Source organism: Solea senegalensis, linkage group LG12, assembly GCF_019176455.1.
Source record: "Solea senegalensis isolate Sse05_10M linkage group LG12, IFAPA_SoseM_1, whole genome shotgun sequence".
NCBI lineage: Eukaryota > Metazoa > Chordata > Actinopteri > Pleuronectiformes > Soleidae > Solea > Solea senegalensis.
This window is the reverse complement of record NC_058032.1, coordinates 15,520,815-15,545,458: the sequence shown is the minus strand read 5'-3', so window position 1 is coordinate 15,545,458 and position 24,644 is coordinate 15,520,815. Positions and strand designations below refer to the sequence as shown.

Below are 24,644 nucleotides of genomic sequence, written 5' to 3'. Positions count from 1 at the left end.
AACACGCTACTCCCAAACAATCCCCACATCCTTAAAAAGCTCGGGCTCATCTGCCCTGAGGTATTTTTGGTGACACCGGGGTCAAAGGGAACTCTTGACCTTTGACCCATAAAGCTGTTAAAGGTGCAGGCGTCTAAAAACAGCTCCATCGACCTCTGGTTTGGTCTCATGCTACCAGTTGCTATTAAGCTGACGAATTCATGTAGAAAATAAAGTAGTTCACGCTTCGATCCTGCGGGCATTTTCACGTGCTGTTAGTTTATTTCTGAGCTAATGTGTACTTAAAGTTCTGTTAATCTTTACCTTGCTGCTGATGTCAAAAGGCCCAGTAGTTCCAGGAAGTTAGTCAAAGCCCACTGATAAAGTCTGTCAGCCTACAGTGTTATTTCATCATGTCTTCTTCTCACACTGCTTTGCTTGTTGTTGTCGTACTCTATCAAGTCACACAAAAGCTACACTATTACATTGTGCTAAAGTGTTTACTGATACTGAGATCAATGTTTTCTGCTCGTAGAGCAGTTACTGCGTTAAACAAATGTTAAACATTTTGCTGTTTAAGTTACTTAAACATTAGCATTCGCCTCAGGCTACATGCTAATGTCAGCATGCTAACATGGCCATCATGACAAGGCTAAAATGGTGATGCTGGCTAGTAATACTCACCATGTTCACCACCTTGATGAGTGTTCATGCTAATGTTTGCTAAGTACCACAAAAAATATGAAGTATTGCTGATGCTACAATAGCTTATAATATGTCATGATGATATGTCACATCATTTCAAAATAAATGTATTTGTTTTGATATAGAATGATAAATAGTTCACAATATAAACATATTTATTATGATGCAAAATGAATCTATTAATAAAAACACCCACACATAAATAACTCATAACTTGATATTACGTGGTGGGCCCGCAAGTTTAAGACCTCTGGTCTAAAAAGTCTCTTCAGGCTTATGAAGGCTGTGAAAATAACCTAGCTGATGTCTCCAAGACTATTTTAGTGAATAGATTTTAAAGCTATACTGTGTAGAATTTAGCAAGATTTATTTGAGAAGTTGCATTTTACAGCTATGAAGCCTTCAGTTAGCATTAAAACTCAAATTATGTTCAGTTTATCTATTGTGGGCTACTGTAAAAACATGGTGGCTCAAAATGATGTTTTCCATAGAGGTAGCTTACCCAGCTCCTGATGCAAATATAAAAGGAAAAACAACAATTCATATATATTGTTATTGGTATATTCAATTTCTGCCAAATGAAACTAATCTCACCTACACTTGACACACTGGACCTTGAAAAGATGTGGGTGAAACACAGGCTGGCCAAACAAAACATGCTCTTGGTTACATTCTAGGAAATGTGGTGTTTTTGTACCTGGACCCATAATAGGGGACTACAGGTCAACATCTTCCCGCCACCATATTAGTTTGTCTAATATTCATAATAATTCATAATAGTGCCATATTACACGTCAGTCATTTTACCAGATGAGTTGTGTTGATTATAGTTAGTGAGAGGTCACTCGTGTTTTCCTTCCTTCTCTGTGGAAAACAAGTAGCAGACATAAAACATGATGTATTTTCGGTTAAAAATAGATTTTTCTGTCTGATGCACTGGAAGTTTGTTTGACCTACTTGTCAAAATGACAAATGACTTGTTTTACACATTTTGTAACAAGTCTCTTGAATTTCACGTGAACACTAAGCTGCTTTGCTGTAACCTAACATTTGACACATTAACTCACCATTGTTGTCTTGTTGCATGTGTCTAATCCTCCTTGTTATTATTCTTGAACTTTACTGTCATACAGGCTCGTGGGCGAAATATGAAGAACCCCACATTGTCTAAGGTCACCTCCTTGTCTAAACAGAAAATAAATACAATCACACAGTAAACTCTAAGCACCTTTAGGGGATAGAAAACAGTCATTGACATGCACTTTATTGTTGGACTAAGATGAACAGACTCCTACAATGCTTTGCAGAGAAACCCAACACTGTCCTACTATATATAGCGGGGTTTTTCACACTGTGTGCATGACTGCTCGTGTCATGTCACATGATGCAAGATATACGGGTGGACAGACACAGGCACGTACACTCTTCGCTCACACACAGAGGCCGAGGGTGTGGAGGTGGTGAGAGAATGCGGAGGGGTTTATTGAGTTGACTGTGACGTGTTGCTTCCCGTGACCTAACTCCCTTTTTGCGCCGTCTCCCCATGTGTCTCGCCCTCTGTCTCAGCCCAAACCACATGCTAATCAGCTTTCTGTGCTCTGTGTTTGATCTGCGATGGACTGTTTTCTGATGCATCCCCCCCCCTGAATAGATTATCACTGTGTAAGGGATCACTATCAACAACTTCTGTGTTTACTCCTGTCAGCAGTGCCACCTCCCCCAACTGAAAGCAAGCCATGAACAGGCACAACTTTGTTAAATGCAAAACACATAATTAAGCCAGTCTTTGTCTCTCCAACTTCTTCATTTAACATTTAAATCTATTAAGGGCACATTGAACACGAGTGGACGGTGAAATACAAATGTTGAAGTGTCAGCAGGAGAGAGCGCTTAAACAAGGAATTAGTGAACAAGTAAAGGGAACATGTGACCAAATAGTTAGGTAGTAACTCCAGATCAAACACCACAAACCTTCAAAATGAAGCAGTAAATAAAGATGTTTTTACATGTGCAGCTTCAGTGGGGTCAAAAAGCCTTGATATCTGTTTCATATGTGTGCTTCAGTTCACCACTGATGAGTCAAACAGTGACCAGCAGTGACTCAAGCAGAAACACTTTTGTGACCACAGGTCTGTCATCCTGAGCACAGCAGGGTTTAAAGGCCAGAAATCTTAATTTCTCCACTCAAGTCAGTCTCCTGACCCCCGTCAGCTGATCTCAGAACAAGTGGTCCTGTGTTTCATTTTTTGTTGTCGACTGGAATGAAGTCAAAAATCCCCCCAAAACAAAACGAGACATTAGGACGAGAACAAAGGCTGACGTCTGTGAGTCAGTATTGATTACAGAGAATTTCCTATCAAATATTAAATATGATGAAAGCAAAGTCCAGTTTTTAAATTTTTTTTTGGCTTTTCCATTAGTGATAGTGCCTGACACCTGGTATTCTTTTTAGTACCTGCTCTGGCGAGGTTCCAGGCGAGCTGAGGCGACACTAAAATGTGACGTCGACAGACTGCCGGCCACTGATTGGTCAGAGAGTATAGTCACTGGAAGAGTCATGAATGCTACGTCCGACACAAGAATCAAACAATGCCGGACTGTAGATCAGTTAAAAAGACTTAAAAATCCTGAACTCATGCGCTAATCTCCAACGTTTAGCAAAGGAATTCTAAAATCTCAATATTTAACACAGGAGTCTGGTGTATTTAGCGACAGCACCGTTGAAAGCCTGCAATCGTGAGCCGAATCACAACCTGTTCAGTCGGATTTTAGTTCAGTGACTGTGTCAGACCGAGTCTGTGCTCCGGTCATCCAGGAAGTACTGAACTAAATCTTTTTTATAGATAGAGGGCGCTAGGGCACTGCCCCACCAGTCTCACATGAAGAAGAAGAAAAAGATAGAAATCGCTGGCAACTATTCCCCAAGCTAGACGTTTTCACTACAATAGAGGATTCTGAGAGAAATCTCAGAAAAGGGGAAGAAGAGAAGACTTGTAAGTATATCACGTACAAGAAACGACTCAATTTCAGGGAAAAGAGCATGCAGAAGAAGTGAGGTTAGGGTTAGGGCCAAGATGACCTGATAAGGCCATATAACAAGTAAAAAAATGTCACGGGGAAGGCTATATTTCCTAGGCGTCGACAGCTATATTATTCAGCTAAGTCCTTGGTTACTGCAGCCCTCAGTACGTCACTTCTGGCACCACAGCCCTCCGAAAAATCCTCAACCTTTCTCCATAGCAGGGGAGACAAGTGATGACGAGTCAATCATGACTCTGACCAGCAGAGCCAGGAATTAAAGCCACTCTCCCATGGCTCAATCCTAACTCCTCACTTTTTTTTAATACTTTTACTCCTAAAACTACAGTACATTTTGGAAGAAATCAGGAACATTACTTTTGATACCTAAGTACATTAAATGTCATACACTTTAAGATTTTTATATTCATATTGTAAAAAGTGACTTTGTGAAAGTGAAAAGAACTTTTTGGAGTCTCCCTTTTAAGTAGTTTATACAAGACTGGTTAAATAGAGGATCTCTATTTACTCGTGGATGTCTGAACAAACTGAAACAGACTTTCATGACAATCCACAGTTAAGAGATATTTAACACAACAATAACAATACCACTTTCTAGTGTCGGATACTGATACTTATATCACAAACTACAATATCTACCTATAACAACATTAGTCCGATACAGTCATTTTAGACCATTTACGAATTATAAAGCATTTATGCTGAGACATAATTCTCCAGCTGTAGTCATAAACAGCCCAAACATGACTAAGCTAAAATGCTTTATTTACATCTTTACAGTCTGTGCATAGTGAAGCAGGCGACATATACAGTATGTGATTTTTGGGTCGTATCGGATTTGGCATTTTTATCTGTTCGATATCCGATCCAGTGATTTTGACCGATACCGAGTCCCTTCTCTACTCTTATAGCCTCAAAATCACTGATTCTTTTTGTACAGTTTGTGTCACTGTCCAAAAACTGCTCTGCAGATACATTCAGTGATTTTTCACCAGTTCTGTGATGCCATTGTCATCTGGTCACGCATTCACATGAAGAAGAATGCAAATTATATTAACTGTAGATCGTTAAAGGGGGATTTGAGTTCCGCTATAGACAATATGAGCAAGTCAGGTAGTAATTTGTTAAGGGATGCTTTATTTCTGCCTAACAAGAGTTCTGACATATAAAGGCACATTGACCGATCACCAAGAATACAGTGCTGTTATTTCATCTACAAGTTCCTACACCAAAGTGACTGTTGACCAACACTGATGACAGTCAGTGACGTTACAACAAGTTACACAAAGTCCATAAAACAAACAAACAGAAACAAACTATTAGAGCCTGTTAAAAGCACAGAAAGTAACTATTTTTTTTAGCAAGTCCACATTTTGATTTCCCTCCCATAACAGTTTATTAATAATAATAATAATAATAATAATAATAATAATAATAATAATAATAATAATATCATTACACAGTCATTTAAAAAAGTGAAGCACAGTGCAGTGTTAAGTGTTTTCCACTTAAAGTCAGTGGTCTATGTACATCTCTGGACAACTCGCTCTGAGTCTGTCTGTTATTAACAAAAGCCATGTGAGTGTATTTGAACTCTGCAACATCAAAGCTGCTTCATTTTATAATGCAGGAAGCTTTCAAGTCTTTCTTCCACTCCAACATCCACGGATTTCTCTCCGTCTGTGGGTCGGTCCGCGTGGTCTGGTCTATTTCAGTGCATCGTCCAGGTTTATGTCAGGACCTTCATCCTCCACATGTATTTGGCTGCAGCCTGGTCCATTAGTGTGTAACTGCTCTCTCTCTCGCTCTGTGTTTTTCTGGGGTCAAATGTTATCTTGTAGCAGGGTGGAACAATCTGGAGACCTAACGGATCAACGGTGTGTTTCTTTTCTGTAGGTGAGCAGGTTTGGCAGGTAGGAGAGGTTTGCTGTAGGCAGGTGTCGTGCCGTTAAGGTCACTTGAAAATGTCTTCCTGAGCTGAGCAACACGACCCCTGTTCTCGTCACAATGCACAGTCCCTGAGAAGAAAAGAAGATAAGAAGATAAAACAATCTGACTTCATTTGTACTGTTGTACTTTTCATTACTCCAGAATAAGCCTTTTATATTTATATCAACATCTTTATGTGAAGGCGACGTAGCTTCTCCAACACACTTGGAACTGTAACCAACTGTGTGTGTGTGTTGCTGAATTGTATACACCAGTGGCATTTCAAAAACTTCAACACAACAGATTAGTCTCCTTAAATGTAGAGACACATGGATTTCATTACATCTATAAGCAGTATTACTGTATATGATGGAACATCTTTTTTGTCAATCCAAGCTTTGTGAAATTTTCTTTCTACTTTATGCTTTGTGACATTCTACAGGTATGTTTTCTGTTCCAGTTCAGGTTATAATTATGATATTAAGATTGAACAAAAAAGAGCAGTACACACAACAGAAAATAAGGACAATATTAATTTATATGTTACCATATTTTTATTTAGTCATTATTATTATTTTTCTTTCATATATATATAATTTTGGCCTGTAGTTGTGGTTCTACAATAACTGTCCATAAAACTCTGTAAATGATTGTCATGGACTTTAATGTTTGGACACAAAAACGCGGCGATCAGGTTTTCCTCCACCTCTCCTTTCCTCTTTCCTTTCTTTTTTTCTCACCTCTCTCTTGTCGGTTGGCGATCTCTGCATCTGACAGTTGGGCTTTGAGCGGCGGCTGGTTGCCATGGCTACTAAAATTGGGCCTGTAGAGAGGAGCCCAGTCGCTGAGATTGTCTGAGCTGTTGCCTGATTCACTGTCACTGTCCTCCACAGGGTCCTTCAGGTCGTCATCGGCGCTGCAGGAGTCCACGTCCTCCTCAGATGACGTCCGGTCACTGGGTGAAGCTGAATAATCCTAAATGTGAGTGGGGACATTATTCGATGGTGAGACTGTAATACATTTTACCTCCGAAACTTCAAAGACTCATACAAAAACATTAATTCATGCTCACATCTGCGAGGGGCAAGTGGATTTCTTGTGTAAAGCCGAGCTCTCGGGCCTCTCTTCCTGGCAGAAAGTCCACTGTCTGGATGCCATTCATATTATCACTCTGGAGTCTGGAAGACAAAGACGTCCATTTTTAGTCCCACAGACACAGACAGACGTCCCAAACTTTGACTCCGTCCCTCAGTTCGTCATTTAGAGAAAAACTGCTATAATCAAATCGGCGAGCTGAGTGATGTGTGTTTTTTAAGTGTTTATCAAAGCTGTGGAACACAATGAGGGCATCTTAAAGGTAACAAAGGGATGTCAAATGTGCTGGTAACGGAATTATGTTGTAGGTGAGCTGACCTGAAAAAGCAGAATGGGCGTCAGTCGTTCACCAAACAATTTGCTCTTAAAAATGAACCTTGTACGTCATCTAAAAATCGAATTTTACCAGAAAAAATAATCAAATGTTTCATGTCAGGATCAATAAGCCTGGATGAGTCAGTTCCTGACACTGTGTAAAATTCTGCCCGGCATCCTTTGATATGTGTGTCTACCAAGGTTATTCTAGTTAATAAAAACGAATTAAATAACGAAAACTAGTTTCAAAAAAATGCAAGAAATGTGCTTTGTAAATTTATTTCAAACTTTTGGCTGGTTATTTTTTTTTTAAGGTTGCATTTTCATTCATAATAAATTGTTTTTCATTTGTTTTTCTTCACAAAGTTGGACATAAGGTTATGCAAGTTACACATAACATTCATTATTGGGTTGAGTTGATTCATCAAAGTGAAACAAACCTCTTGTCTTTTATTTAGTTTATTGTTGAGATTGAACTCCCTGAGACTCCAGGCTTTGATGTGTCTCATGAGGGTTGTTATTATTATTATTATTGTTATTATCATTATCATTATCATTATCATTATTTATGTTATGTTGTATCTTTAGTCTGTTGGTTATTTTTTTACCTGACACACTAACTGCATCCAACCTCAGCACTATGATGCACATTTTGCATTTCAGTCTCATTTCTTCTGTTATATTTGATACAGGGATGATTTTTCATCTGTCCTAATATCATGTTTTAAATAGCATCTACTCCACATAACAAAAAAACTCAAACTCAAACTAATAAGGACAAAACTAAGAATTGACAAAGAAATTCAAACAAATTATCTCTCTCTCCCTCTTGCTTAATTAAAATGAACACATTTTAAAAACAAAACGTCAAAACTAAATAAAAACAATCACAAACTAGTATAACCTTGGCATGTACCTGTTGTTAAGAAGTCTCTGGAGGAGTTTGGAGGAGCGGAATTCATCCATCTCTCCAATGACAGTGACGCTCACGTCTCCATCCCGACCGAGCAGCCACCTCACAGTCTTCCTGGAGACTGGAGAGAGGAAATAATAACAATAATAATAAGAATTGTTAAAACATTATGATGTGAGATGAGATGAGAGTACATGTTGTCACCACAGAGGATCTGAACATCACCTGATGTTAACATGTGTCTTGAGGGACCTGATCACAAGTGGACACATCTGAGTTCACCAGTGTCTCACCTGCTTGTGTCTCCTGTGACCACATGTAATCTAATTTTACTTCCTCGCTCTATATGCAAATAAGCGCACAAACACACACACCATTCATAAGTGCTGTGTGTGTGTGTGAGAGAGAAAAGAGTGCGTGTGAGGTTTTTCTAATTTGAAATGGTAAAAGAAAAAAAGTTGCATCAGCTGAGTGGGCAGTCCTTCACAGTGCTCCAGGACACATTTGTGTTCACACTGCTCAAAGAATGTGGTCACATGAGGCCCAGGCAACCTCTGTAATCTGCATGTGGTCTGAATGACGTGGGAGCCGCGTGTTCTCCGAGTGAGTCGTGCGCGTTCACACCTGCACTTATAACAAATCAAACGTGATCGAGCCACTGAGGACAAATGTAAATGTCAGCTACATTTATATGTTGAAGTGGGATTCTTATAGCACACTGCCATGTGAAGTGTTATTCTGGAGTTTGTCCAGAAGGTGGTGCTGTCCTATAAGGCTTGGGCAGTGGACTTGGTTGCCCTGTTACTGTTGAAGCATTATTTATTCTTCCACTTCCACTAGTTTTATGCTTTTTTATCTCTGTTTGCAGTTACACATGAAACTAACCTGGGTCACTTTACCAGAAACTCTCTTTGATTTTTGAACTGGACACCGCCTGCATGTCGAGTCACTGTTTACTTTTAAAACATTGAGTGTCACCCGATCTCAGAGGCCAAACATTTCGTTTGTAATCTGTTATTTTAACGTTCATTTATTTTGTCAAAGTCAAAAACGTTCACACACTTCGGTGACAATCTCTTTCGTTAGGTAACCTTCACGTCATCGAAGACACAAATAAATTCCAATGTCAACGCACTTTTCTTTCCATGATCTTTCAAACACACGTGTGTGTGATTGACAGCAGGTGTTTTCCATGACAGCGCGGTACCTGATAAAGATAAAACACCTGCCATTAGGACATGGCTTTACACTGAAGTAAAAAGCAGCTGTATTACTTCACCTGTATTTCAAAGTGGATTTACCACTGTAAAGATACAACACACCAGCAGTGTTGTAATGGAACAAAGTACAAATACTTTGTTACTGTACTTATGCACAAAATTCACATAACTGTACTATTTCTAGCAACTTCTACTTTTACTCCACTACATTTCCTCTAACTAACTCATTACTCGTTACTCATTACTATACCAAATGAAATCAGAAGAAGAAGAATTGGTATTATGGTCTGTATTTATATAGAGGTTTTGCTCTATAAAGAGAGGCTTGATGAGCTGCTTTACACTATAGTAAATGTACTTTAAGACTTTTACTTATAATCGTGACTTCAACTTCTATACCAAAGTCATTTTCTGGTGAGATACTTGTACTTTTATTCAAGTATGCCCTTTAGGTCAAATATTTGACTTGTATTTCAGTCATACAGCATTATCAATTATTCTCTTGATTAACTGATTTGTTGTTTTGTCCATAAAATGTCATAAAATGTCATAAAATGTCGGAAAATGTCGGGAAAATGTTGGAAAATGTTGATTAGTGTTTGCCTAACTTCAAAATGATGATTTCTCAAATGTCTGTTTTGTCAACAAAGCAAAATTAAGCAGCTTTAATGATTTTATTTGTTAAATAGAGCAAAGAAACATGAAAATATTCACTTATAAGAAGCTGGAAAAGCTCAAAACACTCAAAACTAATTAATGGACAATCAAAAGTTTTGGTGATTTATTTGATTAATAATCATTTGCAGCCCTAGTGTCACTCTGATTTTTGGCGTTTTCCAGTCCAAAATGTGTCCAAAAATGCTTGCCATCAGTTTGCTGAGCTACACCTCTGGTAACAAATCTCAAAGGCTATTTTTCTATCGCAGATCTACGACTTTATTCCCAGGTTTGGATTAAGTATTTAATTGTTTGAGATTAACAGGCCGGTGTACACGTGTAATGACCGCCTTAACCAGCAGCAGCACAGGGAACAAAGAACGAAAGAATGAAAAGACGCCTAACCGGACTGTATGTTGTGTAACCAACACACATGCAGACAACACACACTCCACTCTCAGGTGACACGGCAGAGATTGGGTAAACAAAGACAGAAACTTAATATGTGGTTTGAAGTGGGACGGAGGGACGGAGAATGATTCCAGCAGCTGTGATAGAAGCCATCTATCACACACACACACACACACACACACATAATCCATCATTGTGTAGGCTGAAGTCTGATAAACACTGTGAATGGACCAAGGCTGAATGAAATGAGTGCGACACATAATTGTTTGGCTATAATCTAAACACATTAATGTGATTGGTAACCTGAGAGGGTGTTACTACACAGCTCGTGTGTCTGGGTCTGATTACTCATGTGCACTCAGAGTTTCACAGATTTCGTCAGCGTTAAATCTTTGTTTACCAAAGAGTGATTATTCTCAGTAAAACACGTTTGGAAAAGAAACGTGTTAACAGGATTTTACCAATGAGTGAATCAAAATGTCTCAGAGATTCTCCCTGTAATTGTCGTCCACAGTTATTATTCCCAGGATTCAGCATTCAAATCCCACCACATGTAGTACACGTGTACCACACTTAAATAAATAAAAAACCTAAAAGAAAAAATACCAGAGTTTGAGCTCTGTGTTTTTAATGTGAGATTAAAGCTAGAAGTTTAACATTTAGAAATGTTTGCAGTTAATGTGTAAATGCCTTGCAATCTGTGATTGTGTCACAGTTTCGTTGTCAAACGTGTTAGAGAGGTTTCAAATATTTGTATGGTGGAGACACCCTGCTTTCTTATTTCGGTAATCTCTATAATCTCTATATTCACCCATACTGTTTGTTTCTGATGGATGATGCTTAATGAGGATTTTGTTTAACTGTTGGTGTGGTCATGTATTATTAACTTGTGTACAGTATGTATTATTAAACTCTGTGTTGTATAGAAGCACGAGCAAAACACAAGGAGATGCAGCAACCCCACACCTTTTTTGTTTTTTTTACATTTCCTCGTGTCAGACAATTAATTGTGATTCTCTGGAATTTAAACAATAGCAAAACTTGACTGGGTCAAATTCGTTAATGGCTTTAACCTCATTTGAGAGTTATGTGAAAAAGGGATGGTCACATTTCCCGAAAGAGAACATGATAAATACCTTTTGTTCCTTTACGGGTGAGTTTCTATTCTAGTTTTCTATAAATAACAATCGTAATTATGTGTTGTGTAACTGAGTTACAGACATACATGTGCGTGTGTGCGCTGTGTCACAACATGTCGTACCAGTATAACCAGTTGAAAAAAAGAAAAGAAAAACCGCTCTACCTTTGTCTGGCCTGTTGTTGATGTTGCCGTCTACTCCATCCCTCTCCTCCCTCTCTCTCCAGCGGCGTACCTGCTCCTCTCTCATCTTCAGGAACAGGATTCTCTTCTGGTCCTCACTGAGGGCCTCCAGCACCTCCGGCTCCACCCACATGTCCTGAAGGATTTTAGCCAGCATCCTGCCTCTGTTTCCCAGCTGCCACAGATGGCCGCCTGCCCCTCTGTCCGGTGGGTCGTGTTACAGCAGTGGGGTACGATCGCTCCTTCCTTCCTTCCCTCGTTTCTCAGAGTCAGGTTCCCTTTTCTTTGTGGATTAGGTAGAGTCTGACTGCTGGAGGTCACTGCAGTGTTCTTTGTCAAGTGGCCTTTTCTCTGGGCAGGAGGAGAGTGTCAGGCTGCCTGGAGGTGAAGGTGCTGTGTGTCTGCTCTGAGAGAGAGAGAGAGAAATATTATATCTACTGTATTGCATTCAACCCCGTTGTGGCTGATGGTACACAATAGGGCCATTAGTAAATATGCCAAGTGTGTGTGTGTGTGTGTGTGCGAGCAATGTTTACTATGCATACAGTGAGCAGTGAGAATGCTGCTGCGCTTTCAAACACAGAAAGGTAAACAGAGGTAGGGTTCCACACAAACACAGGTTTGCACAACTAAGGACTCCCACTGACTTCTATTCATGTGGACAGCCTAAAACCAGGGGTCTGCAACCTATGGCTCTCGGGCCACATGTGGTTCTTCAGCCCTCCTGTAGTGGCTCCTTGTATTCTTTTTTTTAAATTTCATTTTCATTTTCCTCTTTCAAAGTGAACCACCTCTTATTTAGAGATCAAGGCGATAAATATAAGCGTTTTAATATTGTGTGCATCACATCCAATGTCTACACTCCACAAAACCTGTTGTTTGAAATGTGGTACGCCATTTGGACTCCTGTCCAAATATTGCTTTATTTATTTCAAAGTGGGTTACTTAATATCACTAATTTCCACAAACAATGGAAGTACTAGGTCTACATAATTTGGTGTTTCATTTCAAAGTAGTTTTTTTCTCCACTTGATAAAACTTTGCAGCGATGGGATGTGAACAGTTTTCTTTTGTAGTTCCTCATGCAACAATCATTATTTTGTATAAAGTACAATGTATATGTGATATTATCTTCATTTTATAGGTTTTGTGGCTCCAGATTAATTTTATTTGGATGTAGAGGGGAAATAAAATGGCTCTTTTCATAGAGCATTTTGCAGACCCCTGGCTTAAACAAAGCAATAAGCAATTAATACCCTAACCTAACCAAAATTCAAATATTAGCCCTAAGCTAAGGTCCTGCGTGGTCCTGACAAGGCCTGCAGAGGTGACAAATACAAGTATACACACTGACAAAGGGTGGGGTGTTAGACTACATGGTATCTGGATGCAACAGACACAGATAAAGACATTAGTGGACGGCTGTAGTTCTCAGTAACTCAGTCGGGAAGTCCTGTGAACTCCCACCTTCACCTTTAATCTACATGTGTGCTCTATAAAAGCCCCCGGCTTGTAAACACAAAGATTTGAAACTATGTGCCGCTGAGTTCGAGCCAATAGGGTTTGAGTGTGTGATAGGATTCACCAATCTCCTGCTGAGGTTTGCTCTGATGTGAGAGTAAACAAGCAGGAGGTGGAGTCAGAGGGGAAATATCAGCTTTTTGTAGTATGAGCTCCAGGTGTGGCCATGTGTTGAATCACTGGATGATACTGACGCAAACAGCTGATACTGGACTGAATGTAGTTTGGTGCCAAGTATATCTCTAAACTTAGGATAAATGATGAATTAAAACAGCAAAACAAAACTTGAACCACCTGTTTCTAAGTCCACTGTATCTAAGCTGCTTACTTGTGTCATTTATTCTTTCAAATGAACACACAGCTTAGTATTCTTAATAGTCCATTCATTCACTAACTGAGCAGCACTTCTTCAGGTCTACACAGAGGTTTCTGTGATTCACACTCTGGTCCATAGTGTGTCTATTGTCTGCAGATGGAAGAGGAAGTGTTTGTATTCATTATGCACGAGCTGTAAGAGTCTGTGATTGAGAGCAATGTACGCGGACAAGAGCTGACCACTAATCTGCTCAAGCTTTCTGCCACAGCAGCAGCAGCAGCAGCAGCCTTCAACCTGCATCACAGCTCCTGTCATTAACAATACACGTTTGAACTTGGACACAAAGGAGATCGACAAACAGAAACACATGCAAGCGCATCACAGACCATAACAACACACACACACAAATGAACATAGAGTAGATCAACATATGATTCCAGCTCTGGCTCTGTGCCAACATGCAAATAAGTGAGGGATTTGTTTTCTGCGTCCACTCACATGCACAGAAGAGAAAGAAAAGGGAGCAGAGAGCGAGGGGACAAGGTATGTGCCCGGCATACTGAGAGAAAAGTCTGAAAAGTCTCTCAGTCTGAGGAAACACTGGTCATTTCACAGCGACAGAGGAGATAAATGAGTGTGAGACAAGCCTGAAGAATGGCAGCCATGACAAAGACACAGAGAGGTGGAGAGAAAAAAGGAAAGAAAGAAAGAAAGAAAGAAAGAAAGAAAGAAAGAAAGAAAGAAAGAAAGAAAGAAAAAAAGAAAGAAAAAAGAAAAGGAGAGTGGACTTACTCAGTGTGTGCCAGCCGCTCGCATCTCCCTTCACTGGTGTGGAGTTTCAGTGCTGCTGTGAGTGAGTGAGTGTATGGTGTGATGAGTGTGTGACGTGACAGAGTATGAGTGTGTGCCTTTGTGTGTGTGTGGGATCAGGTCAGTCGTCAGCAGCAGTGGTATGCACACTCAGCTCTCATCTGTGGCATTTGTACTGAATAGGAGTGGGACGGACTGACATCACTGACATCACTTACTTTTTTCTCTCTCCACCTTCTTCTTTCCCTCTCCTCCTCCTCCTTCTTCTTCTCCTGTCTCCTTCTCTTCCTTTCGCCTGTGAACATAATAAATACATAAAAAAACAGCAGTTGGAGAAATACGAATGAAAAAGTACACATATGTATGTATAGTTCCGAACAATGAGTTTTACTTCCAAACACAACCGTGACACAACGACTTGATACAGGTTTTGATGCAGGTCTGTTCATCACCCCCTGTAATAATAATAATAATAATAATAATAATAATTAAGTCAAAAAGTAAAAACCCTGCAAATAAAACACCACACAGGGTGGAATCTAGTTTAAAACATACGTTTTAAGATTTGTAATGCCCTCATCCCTGGTCATCTGCAAAATTGTTTTATTATTGTTATGTTTTCCATATCTAGTAGATTTGGACACACGAGTGACTATTTCTGTTTCTACAGTTTGAATTCTCTCTGCACGGCCGTGTTTTTCTCTTCCTTCCTCCAGGAAGTCCTGCTGATTTTACCATAAATGACAACACCACATGTGCAGGAGATGGAATGTGGATATTTCTTTCAAACAACTTTTCCGTCAACAGGTTGTGGCCACACTTATCATACCAGCGTTGTCATTGTTCTGTGCTCACCCCTCCTCCTCCTCCTCCTCCTCCTCCTCCCAGTTCCAGATCAGCCTTTGAGTAATTATTGCTAAAATTGCCACACAAGTGTATTTAGTTCATGTGAAGCTGACTCACCTGTGGCCTCATATCTCTCACCTGTCAGGACTGTGTGATGTGGTGTGACCTTCAAAGCGTGTTTACAGTAAATAAAATCTGGCTGTAGGATTAGAAAACTTCCTTACTTCCTCCTACTCAAATACTGAATGGCTATTATTTGTTTATTTTTTTAATGTAGTTGTTATCTATATGTTTATATTTTAGCTGCCTATATATTTTATTTATTTAAATATTTTATCGCGTTTGAATAAACTAAAATAAATTAGTTGCACCTTGCTCTCGGTTGTTTATACACACTGTATATTTGTATGATGTCAATAATGACATAATAAATCAATAATGAAGATCTTCTGGATCTTGTGTCGCCCACTGACATTCTCACACTGCTCACAGGAAGTGATTTGTTTTATGTCACAATCATCCAACACTTCTTCATTTTACCATTTTACAACTTTATTTGGTCACTTTTCATGAGATTGTTGGTGCTCTGTTTAAAATGTTCTGTCCAATTTATTATTATGGCCCAGAATAATCATCTCTCAGGATGCACTACGTGACATTCACAAGTTTCTAGAGTCTGGAGATTTTTTTTTCATTAGTAAACAAGAACAGTGTTCTGATTTCTCAGCTTCCTAAATGTGAATATTTGCTGGTTCCTTTGCTCCATATAACAAAGAAATCATTAACATCATCATTTCCAGGTTTGGAGAACACTGTTCAGTGTCTTTCAACATTTTCTGACATTTTACTGATACTCAATTAATCAAGAAAATAATCAGCAGATTTATTCATCATGAAAATAATCATTAGTTGGCCAAATGTAAAACATAATTCCAGTTTTTAGTTATTGTAATACAGAGTAATAGACAATATCGCTTACATCTTCTGGTATCTTTTATTTATTGAAGATTTTCATAATTTAGTGTTTCATGATTTAGTAATACTGACAGCAATACAGGCCTCACATGGACAAGGGGAGCACTGGCAGTTATTTTTTTCCCACTTCACACAATAGACAATAAATAAATTGTGCTGGTAAAGTGAGACAGCCACAAACAGGTTGGAGTATGACTGAAAACACAAAGACGTGTCTGAGAAAAGTTCAGAAGTGCATTCTGCTGCTCAAAAAACCCAGTCATTCAGCAGCTTGACGGGATAGACACTTGTTACCCACAGCTGCACCTGTGCTGCTGCTGTATACACACAAACACTCCCTCAGTCAGAGATGATATTGATTGACAGAACTTACGGAAACCCTGGCTGACATAACCTGGTTTTCCAACCAAAACTAGTGTTTGAGTGATACCAGACAGCTGTTTGTCTTTCTGTTATCAGAGCAGAGAGATCAAGGTCTACACGGTCTACTGTACACACTGACACACAGTGACAAACCTTAGATTGAAGATGAACTCAACACTGAGCCTCAAGTTAACCTCTAACCTCAAATCTGAACCTCATGTTAAAGTCCAACTTTACTAGACCTATACAGTGTAAACCTTTCTGTCTGCAATAGATTTACAGTAATACGGTTGTTTTCACCTGTTCATTTCCTTATGGTTAAATTGTACTGAGCAATTTAGATTTTTGGGAAATGTACAAACAAAAGAACGGTCAGAGGTCAGGTCTGCCAGAGGCATAACAACAACAAAGCAGTGACCTACATACAGCAGGTAAATGTGAGTGATCAGTCAAGTATCTGTGGCAGAATGTCGTTATTTAATTATACACATTCACATTAATCTTCTCTAATCACCTTGGGGCCACACCTTTCTGAAAGCATGGTGCTGTTACAGGACTCACAGAGTGACCGGAAACCTGTGAGACAAACAACAAGACGCTTGTCTTTGTCACCTGTTGCATTTTATGTCCTTCACAGGACACACCCTGGAAAGTCCTGACTGTTAACACTGCTCAATCCACGTGGAGAGGATTAGAGATGTGGTCACCTTTAAATGGCATTTTATGCTTGAACAGCGCCCTCTGCTGGTGACAAGCAAAACAGAAAAGGTAAAGTCCAGTAAAGGTTTGTCCATTAAAATGATCATAAATGCCTCAACAGATTCAATCTGTTGAGGCATTTATGATCATTGAATATTCAATCTGTAAGTTTCCAATTGAAGAATTTATCATAAAAATATTTCACAGGATTGTTTTTAGTCTTTATGGAGTAATTGACTCCATAATAATATCTCAATATCTGCGCTGCAAAGCATTACTGTGATAGAAGTATTTTGTTCCTCAGAATGTTTTCTTTCAGTTTATTTGAATAGATCTGTGGAATATACATCTAACTATTCCATTTTGTGTCGTTTTTGGACCAATAAAGAGACAGGAAGAAAGGAGATGTGTGTGTTTGGTGCCTGTGATCTTATGAGGCCCATGCCTTCCTCATGGAGACAAAAACCTGGTCCTATGAGGCAGAACCTGATTTCTGGCTACGATTGGAGTTGTGGTAAGATTAAGGTTAGGGTTAATATGTTTTTAAGGTCCAGCAAAACATGTAAACCATAACGAGTGTGGGGCATTTGTAGAATGTGAGGACATTTTGACTTTGAAGGGACGTTGGGGCTCGAGACCTGGTTTTAGGGTTAGGGTTAGGGTTAGAATGTGTTTAAAGCTGGGGACGCACAACAAGATTCTTTGCACCAGTCTGCACTAGTTAAGACAGTCAGCATGGCTCGTTGTCACATAAATCTACAGACCTGAAACTACCTCAGTCGCAGTCAATCAAACATGTAATCGAGTAGTGATTACTGATTACTGACCCAACAGCCAATGAAAAAGAGTACATGGGACACAGGAAGTAGCATCAGAAGATGACAGGAAGTAGTAGGAATATCAAAACAATGACAGTTGTTTACCCTTTAAACTGTTGATCTTGTAGCCGTGATTTGATGTGTTCAGTTGGCTGGACAAATCGTGTAGTCTGTGATCCCCAGTCTTTCAGTCGTCATAAATCAAATCTGCTGAAACCAAAAACAGTAACTACTGTGAGAGTTTTAGATATTGTTTAGGCAATTACTTGGCATACATCACTTGCTTTATTTCCCTACAGGATTTAATCATCCAAAACGTTTTTTTCTGGTTCTTGATCTCTTCTCCTGCTTTGATTCTTCTTCATCTTCTTCTTTTTATAACGTCCAGCAGGCCGTACACCATGAGGTGTAACGCTGCCCTCCACAGTTCAAAGCTCTGAGTCACAGTTCAAAGCTCTTTATCCACATTTCAAAGTCCTTCAACAAAGTTCAAAGTTCCTTCAGTGCAGTTCAGTGAAACACATAACAAGGAGCTTACACACTTTGATCCTTTGTATTCAAATGAGGGAAGGAGAAAAAAGAGTAAGGAGTAAGTAAGTAAAGCATCAACAAAGAAGAAGAAGAAGGGTTTCAAGAAATTATTTGAAAGAATCTGCTCAATCTGCAAGCCATATCTCTGAAGGTACTGTGTTTACTTTGATCTTTATGTATATATATATATATATATATATATATATATATATACATATATGTATATAATATATATATATATATATATGTATATATATATATGTATATATATATATATATATATAATACAGGTTTGTACTGATATTCCTCTTGCATTGACTTCTGTTAATTTGGACAGCCTAAACAAAGTCTTATCCCTCATCTTAACCATTAAAACTAAATGCCTGACCCTAAAATAAACCTAACCCTAACCCTAATTGAATTGGTTCTTAATAAAGCTATGATTTCGCGAAACCCGCCCCGTTCTCATCAGAGGGCTGCGCTTTAACCTAACCTAACCCAAAAACCAACCTTAATCCTGAAAAGCCCTTTATAAGTGTAATGACCAGCCAAACATGTCCTCACTCTCCCAAAATGTCCTTGCTTCCTATGTGGTTTGTACTGTTTTTGGTCCTTCCTCCCAAAGACACACACAAATACAACAGAAGTGTCTCAACACACACGGCACATTGTCATCATGTTGGCAAACCCAGCAGTGTTGTTTGGTGGTCTTTATCTCGCAGCACACAGACGTGTAAACACAAATAAATAGCACTGGTTTCTCCATAAATTATCCATATAAATAAGCAAAAACGATAAAAAAAAAATACTCAATTTGTTATGTTTTCCAAAAACAAGATGTTCATTGACAGATACATTGACACATAGATTCCTCAGCGTTGTATGAAGAGGTGTTTGTGTCCACACACTTCAGCCTCTCGTCTCTCTGGGGAAATTTTGAGGAATGTGGTGGCGATCAATTCTTCTTCTTCTGCAGCTTCATGTCAAGCACACACACACACACACACACACACGTACCTTGACAAGTGGTCACAGGTGGAAATGACTGATGCTCATATAAAGACCATCCCCCACTGTATTTGTCTCTGTCACATGAAGAGATGTGTGTCATTGTAAACCGCTTTTTCATGCCTGTGGATAGAATGACCCAGATGACACACACACACACACTGTGTCCTCCTCCTCTTTATGGTAATGAAAGCTGATGAGGTAGTCAAGGGAAACGCTGGAGTCCAGCTAAAGAATAATGTCTAACATGTCCTGTCAGTACAAGTGCTAAACTATCTCATGCTGCTCTCCCTTGCCCAGATGTGAGTACACACTTGATTTTAATGGTGGCATTTACTGTAACGCGGTGCCTATAAAAACTGACAGCTTGAACAGTGATACATTTTAATGTCGCCAGTGTAAAATCCACAGGTTTGTAGTGAGCGCACAGTTTGTCTGCCATGTTGATTTGGTAAAATCACACTTACTGGCTTTAGCTGAGAATATTTAAGTGAAATGAGATGGATTCTGTCTGAGTTATAGCCAGCAGTGATTAGATGCAGCGGGGGGGGGCTTGTACCTATGTTGAAATAATGATGAAACGAAGTTCATCTGTTGTACACAGTGCATACAAAAATAATGATTTGTGGTTTAAGAAATTGTTAGGTACTGACACTTTTATGAATGTACAGCAGCTTGGAAATCAATGTCTGGGTGATTAAGTGTTGAATAGTGAATTTGAAGTATTAGTAGAAAGCCGTTGTTCTGTTGCATGTAAGACATTTATGACTTTTCTTGGTCATTTGTTGATCATACTAATCCTTTGACCTTCCATTCACTCTCTTTTGTTCTCTACTCACTGTACTCCTGAAGGAACTATGCGACTCTAAATGCTGCTAAATCCTCAACAGTCAACTCATCACTAAAAATATATATATGTTAAAAACAAATTGGTTATGAGGATTAGGCAAATTGGACACTCTAAATAGACACGATCTGTCCAGGGTGAACCCCGCCTTTCGCCCTATGTCAGCTGGGATTGGCACCTGCAGCCCCCGTGACCCTCATGTGGAGGATAAACGTTAGAAGATGGATGGACTCACAGGTTGTAAATTTATGATTCCCTCCAGGCACGACAGACACAAGTGGCTTTCTTTAACTCATTTAATGAAGCGTCCAAATCTCCATTAGCACCGTGAAAACTGTACACATAAAATATCACAATTAGCACAAATAATAAAGTAAAACCAGACCAGACAAACGTAGGCTACACACGTAGCTAGCAATACAATTTGATACAAACCAAAAATAATATTATACAGCAACAAATAATACCTCGTTGGCTGCGTGCCACAAATGAGGGAATAGCAGGGTCCTTGAAACCTGTCCTTTGCGAAGAACGTAAACCTTATAAAGTTCGGGAATAATCAGAAAATACTGTTTAAATTGTCTAACAGTTCGAGCATCTTGTCAATTTCCGTCAGGAAGAACCGGAAGTGAAAAACCGGAAGTGAGCAACCAAACTACGTCTCCACAATAGGCGAGACCAGGGTAGTAGATAATGTACATAAAAATAATCACATAAATCAAATCATGCGTCACTCAATATCATGAAACCAAACATTAATATGAAATGTAAACATGGAAATATATAAATGTATATAACTATGAATTACGGATACAAATTAATTATATCAATGAACTGTATGCACCATCATGGATGCATTTACAAAATTGATTATATTACATTCAATTCAAGTTAAAGAGAAGATATTTTACTCCAGGCCATCCAGTTATCTCTGTAAAATCTCAAGTATTGCTCTTAACACACTCTTGCACAACTGAGTATCTAATTTTTACATGGTTCATTTGGTTTTATGGCCAACTATTAGGTTAGGTTTTCTTAGATCGCCCTAAGAAGAATGACTGCGTAAACCAATGTAATTGTGTGTGTGTGAGAGAGAGTGAGTGAGAGAGAGAGAGAGTGTGTGTGTGTGTGTGTGTGTGTGCTGTGTTTCTGACCACGAGTGTACCCCAGCTGTCTCTCTGTCCCCTGTTGTTTGCCCTGCTGTGGCAGACAGAGCCACTGCCGTAAACTCTTTGGATCGATGCTCATTTAGAGGATTTCCTTATTTAATTCTGCCTCACTCAGCAGGAGTGCATCATTTCTTGTTTGTGAGTGAGTGAGTGTGTGTCTGTATGTGCACTTGGTTGTAGAAACAAAGTTGATCCTCGAGTGTGTGTGTGTGTGTGTGTGTGTGTGTACGTGTACCTTTGTATCTATCTTTACATTGAGTTGCCTGTATGAGCATGTGCAGAGGCTTGCTGCGTGAGGTTTGTGTGTAGGCAAACACGTTTTTGTGTGTGTGTGTGTGCACTTCTATCGCTTACAGACAAACAAACACAAACAAACACACAGCTACTGAGTCTATAAGGCTTGAGACACACATACCACCGGTCTGTCGTGCTCCTCCCCCTCACAATGTTATAATTTCACCACACCAACATCAGCATATTGATTAATCTTCATGCACACACACACACATTTGTGCGATTTACGCATGATTGCCCACACACACACACACACACTTGTTTTTATATCTTAGTGAGGACACATCATAATGCATTCCCAAACCCCTTACCGTAACCTTAACCATCACATCGAAGTACCTAACCTTAACCCTTACCCTGACCTAAAACCAATTCTACCCCTACCACTAAAACCAGGTCTTAACCCTGCAAAAACCCTTTAAATTTGTGGTGCACAGACAAAATGTCCCCACAAGGTCAAAAATGTCTCCACAAGGATAGCTTTTTTGGACTTCACAAAGATATAAATATAGGTACACACACACACACAGGTAAATGCATGCATGATGGCACACATACATATACATATTGCGACACCACAGCCCTGCACATTAACATGCTTATGTGCTCCATCAGAGGAGACCACCCACCCCAGCAAACCAAAATACAAGCTGTTAGCTTCTCTCCTCATCGACCCCCCCGCCCCCCCAAACCCCCCTCCTTTGTCACATCAGGGATTTCTAGTGTTCCCAACACATTGCCGCCATCACGGCCCCACAGATGTCACTTAGCTGCAGACACACCTCTTTATTTCTCTATCCATCCATCGCTCAGCTTCTCGTGGGACATGGAGGAGGGACGGAGCAAGAAGCAGTGAATGCATATGGGGTGTATGTGTGTGTGTGTGTGTGTGTGTGTGTGTGTATGTATGTGGCTGAATAGGGGGAAGGGAGCTGGGCAGGTTAATGAATTAGTAATTAGGATTGACTTAGCGTCTGCAGAGGGTTTCCCCCAAACTATTTCCATCATCCTCTCCACCTCTCTCTGCTCATCTGTGCACCCTCTGAACTCTCTTTGTCATCTCCGACCCTCTGCACCCTCCCCTCCCCTCCTCTCCTCTCTCTCATAGCACAACCTCCTTTACCTGTCGAGCTGCCTCTAACCTTCTGCTCCCCTTGTCTTCAAACAAACACCATGCAGCTCCTTCTGTTTTGCCCACATCATCACCTTTGCTTTATGCTTATCTCTCTCTCACTTCCTCCTCTCTCTTTATATCCTTTCAGCCACTCCCCTCTTATTTTGTCCTCTTCTGATGTTCTATTGATCACTGGAGATCAGTGGATTCGAGGCCAAGGCTCAGTCCATGCAGATATTACAGTGAAGCTAGGAAATCTCGTGCCTTTTAAGCGCAGAATTCAAGTCCCACAAGAAAACAGTGTAAAATGTTGGCTGCAGAGAGAGCAGAGCCATATGTTTGATTGTGTGGCTGCTGTCCTTCTGTGTATGACCTTGAGTGTGGAATATTACTGTGAGAAGAAACTACCAAAACACCTTTCAAGAGCCACCTCTAACCAAAGGACAACAACATGATTGGAACTGGCTCTTGGACTGATTTTAGTTTCCTGGTTTTACACAGGGATGGTTAGTCAATGTTTTGACATTACGAGCCCAGAGCAGACATTGCCATTTCAACCTCATACTCTTTTTTTTTTATCTCTCATGTACTTCACCAGAAATCGACCTCCAAACAATTCCTGAGGTTGCCAGAGAGGCAAACAGCATGTATGTAAGGTGTAATAGGAACTTTTATTTTTATCCTTGTTCTCTAGCCGACATGATTTATTCACTAGTACTTCTCTTTTGGATAGTCTCCTCCAGAAGGACTTTTAGAAAAGAGAAACTGACACAGATCAGCAGGGAATAATGTGGTCAGAATATGGCCATAGGCTCTCTTCAATCATCAAAGCTCAACAACACACTGTGTTTACTATGACATAGCTAGTAATGCAAGGTAGTGGTCAGCTGCTTGTAGTCACCAATATTACAGTAAACACACAGTGAGCCACATGGTCGGTTTTGTGGTTAGCACTCTTGCCTTTGGCCAGTCAGAACAAGGGTCTTTCTTCATGCAGTTTGCATGTTCTCTCTGTGTGTGTGTGGGTTTTCTCCAGGTTCTCCAGTTTCCTCCCACAGTCCAGAAACTTGCAGAATAGGGGATTAGACAAAGCGGACACTCTAAATTGACCATAGGTGTGAGTGTGAGAGTGGGTGGTTGTTTGTGTCTATGTGGCCCTGTGATGGACTGGTGGCCTGTCCAGGGTGTACCCCACCTTTTGTCCTGGGATTGGCACCAGTGCCACTGTGACCCTCATGTGGAGGATACAGCGGTAGAAGATGGATGGATGGACAAACACAGGTTCAAGGTCAAGGCAGTGGCAACCAGTCGAGATGACACCCATAGCATTTGTGACTTGATCAGTGCCATCTTGAGATTTTGCAATGGTTAATTCTGGAGTGACCTGCAAACAGGCTCCAATTGGACAAAACCAGCTCACAGTCAAACTGGTTTCCACTGGTGCCTACTTTGTTGTAACCCTAACCCTAATTTCATCTAAATAGAAACATAATTTACTAAATTTACATCATGAAACTAGGGGATATTCTAAAAAGCTTAACATAGCTTAATGTCTGAAAACAGTGCTCAATCATCACCTAATTTCTCATGGACATTTCTAGTCATGTCCACTTTAATCTCTCCAAATATCTAAGCTGAAACCCCAATAATATGGATGCTGTCTGCATTAAGTATCTGTGGATCTTTCTTTCTTACAGACGCACTCTGACACTAAGCCACACTAAGCTTTTTCATGTTAAGCAAAGTAGC

The 24,644-nt window shown here is 39.8% G+C and overlaps 1 protein-coding gene and 1 long non-coding RNA gene across 2 annotated transcripts; both read right to left on the bottom strand.

Annotated features, from left to right (window-relative positions):
- Positions 1-4,840: 4,840 nt before the first annotated feature.
- zgc:92242 (uncharacterized protein LOC436899 homolog) lies at positions 4,841-14,305 on the bottom strand. The gene is made up of 6 exons (XM_044040954.1): positions 14,214-14,305; positions 11,567-11,990; positions 7,979-8,096; positions 6,725-6,830; positions 6,393-6,627; positions 4,841-5,741 (listed from the first exon to the last, which is right to left on the bottom strand). Exons 2-6 carry the CDS (start codon positions 11,739-11,741, stop codon positions 5,587-5,589), a joined length of 789 nt encoding a protein of 262 aa, XP_043896889.1. The 5' UTR covers positions 11,742-11,990; positions 14,214-14,305; the 3' UTR covers positions 4,841-5,586.
- A 6,295-nt stretch (positions 14,306-20,600) lies between these two features.
- On the bottom strand, positions 20,601-20,941 carry LOC122778849. Its single transcript, XR_006361463.1, has 2 exons — positions 20,786-20,941; positions 20,601-20,652 (listed from the first exon to the last, which is right to left on the bottom strand). It is a non-coding gene; the product is annotated as an uncharacterized LOC122778849 (long non-coding RNA).
- Positions 20,942-24,644: the final 3,703 nt, after the last annotated feature.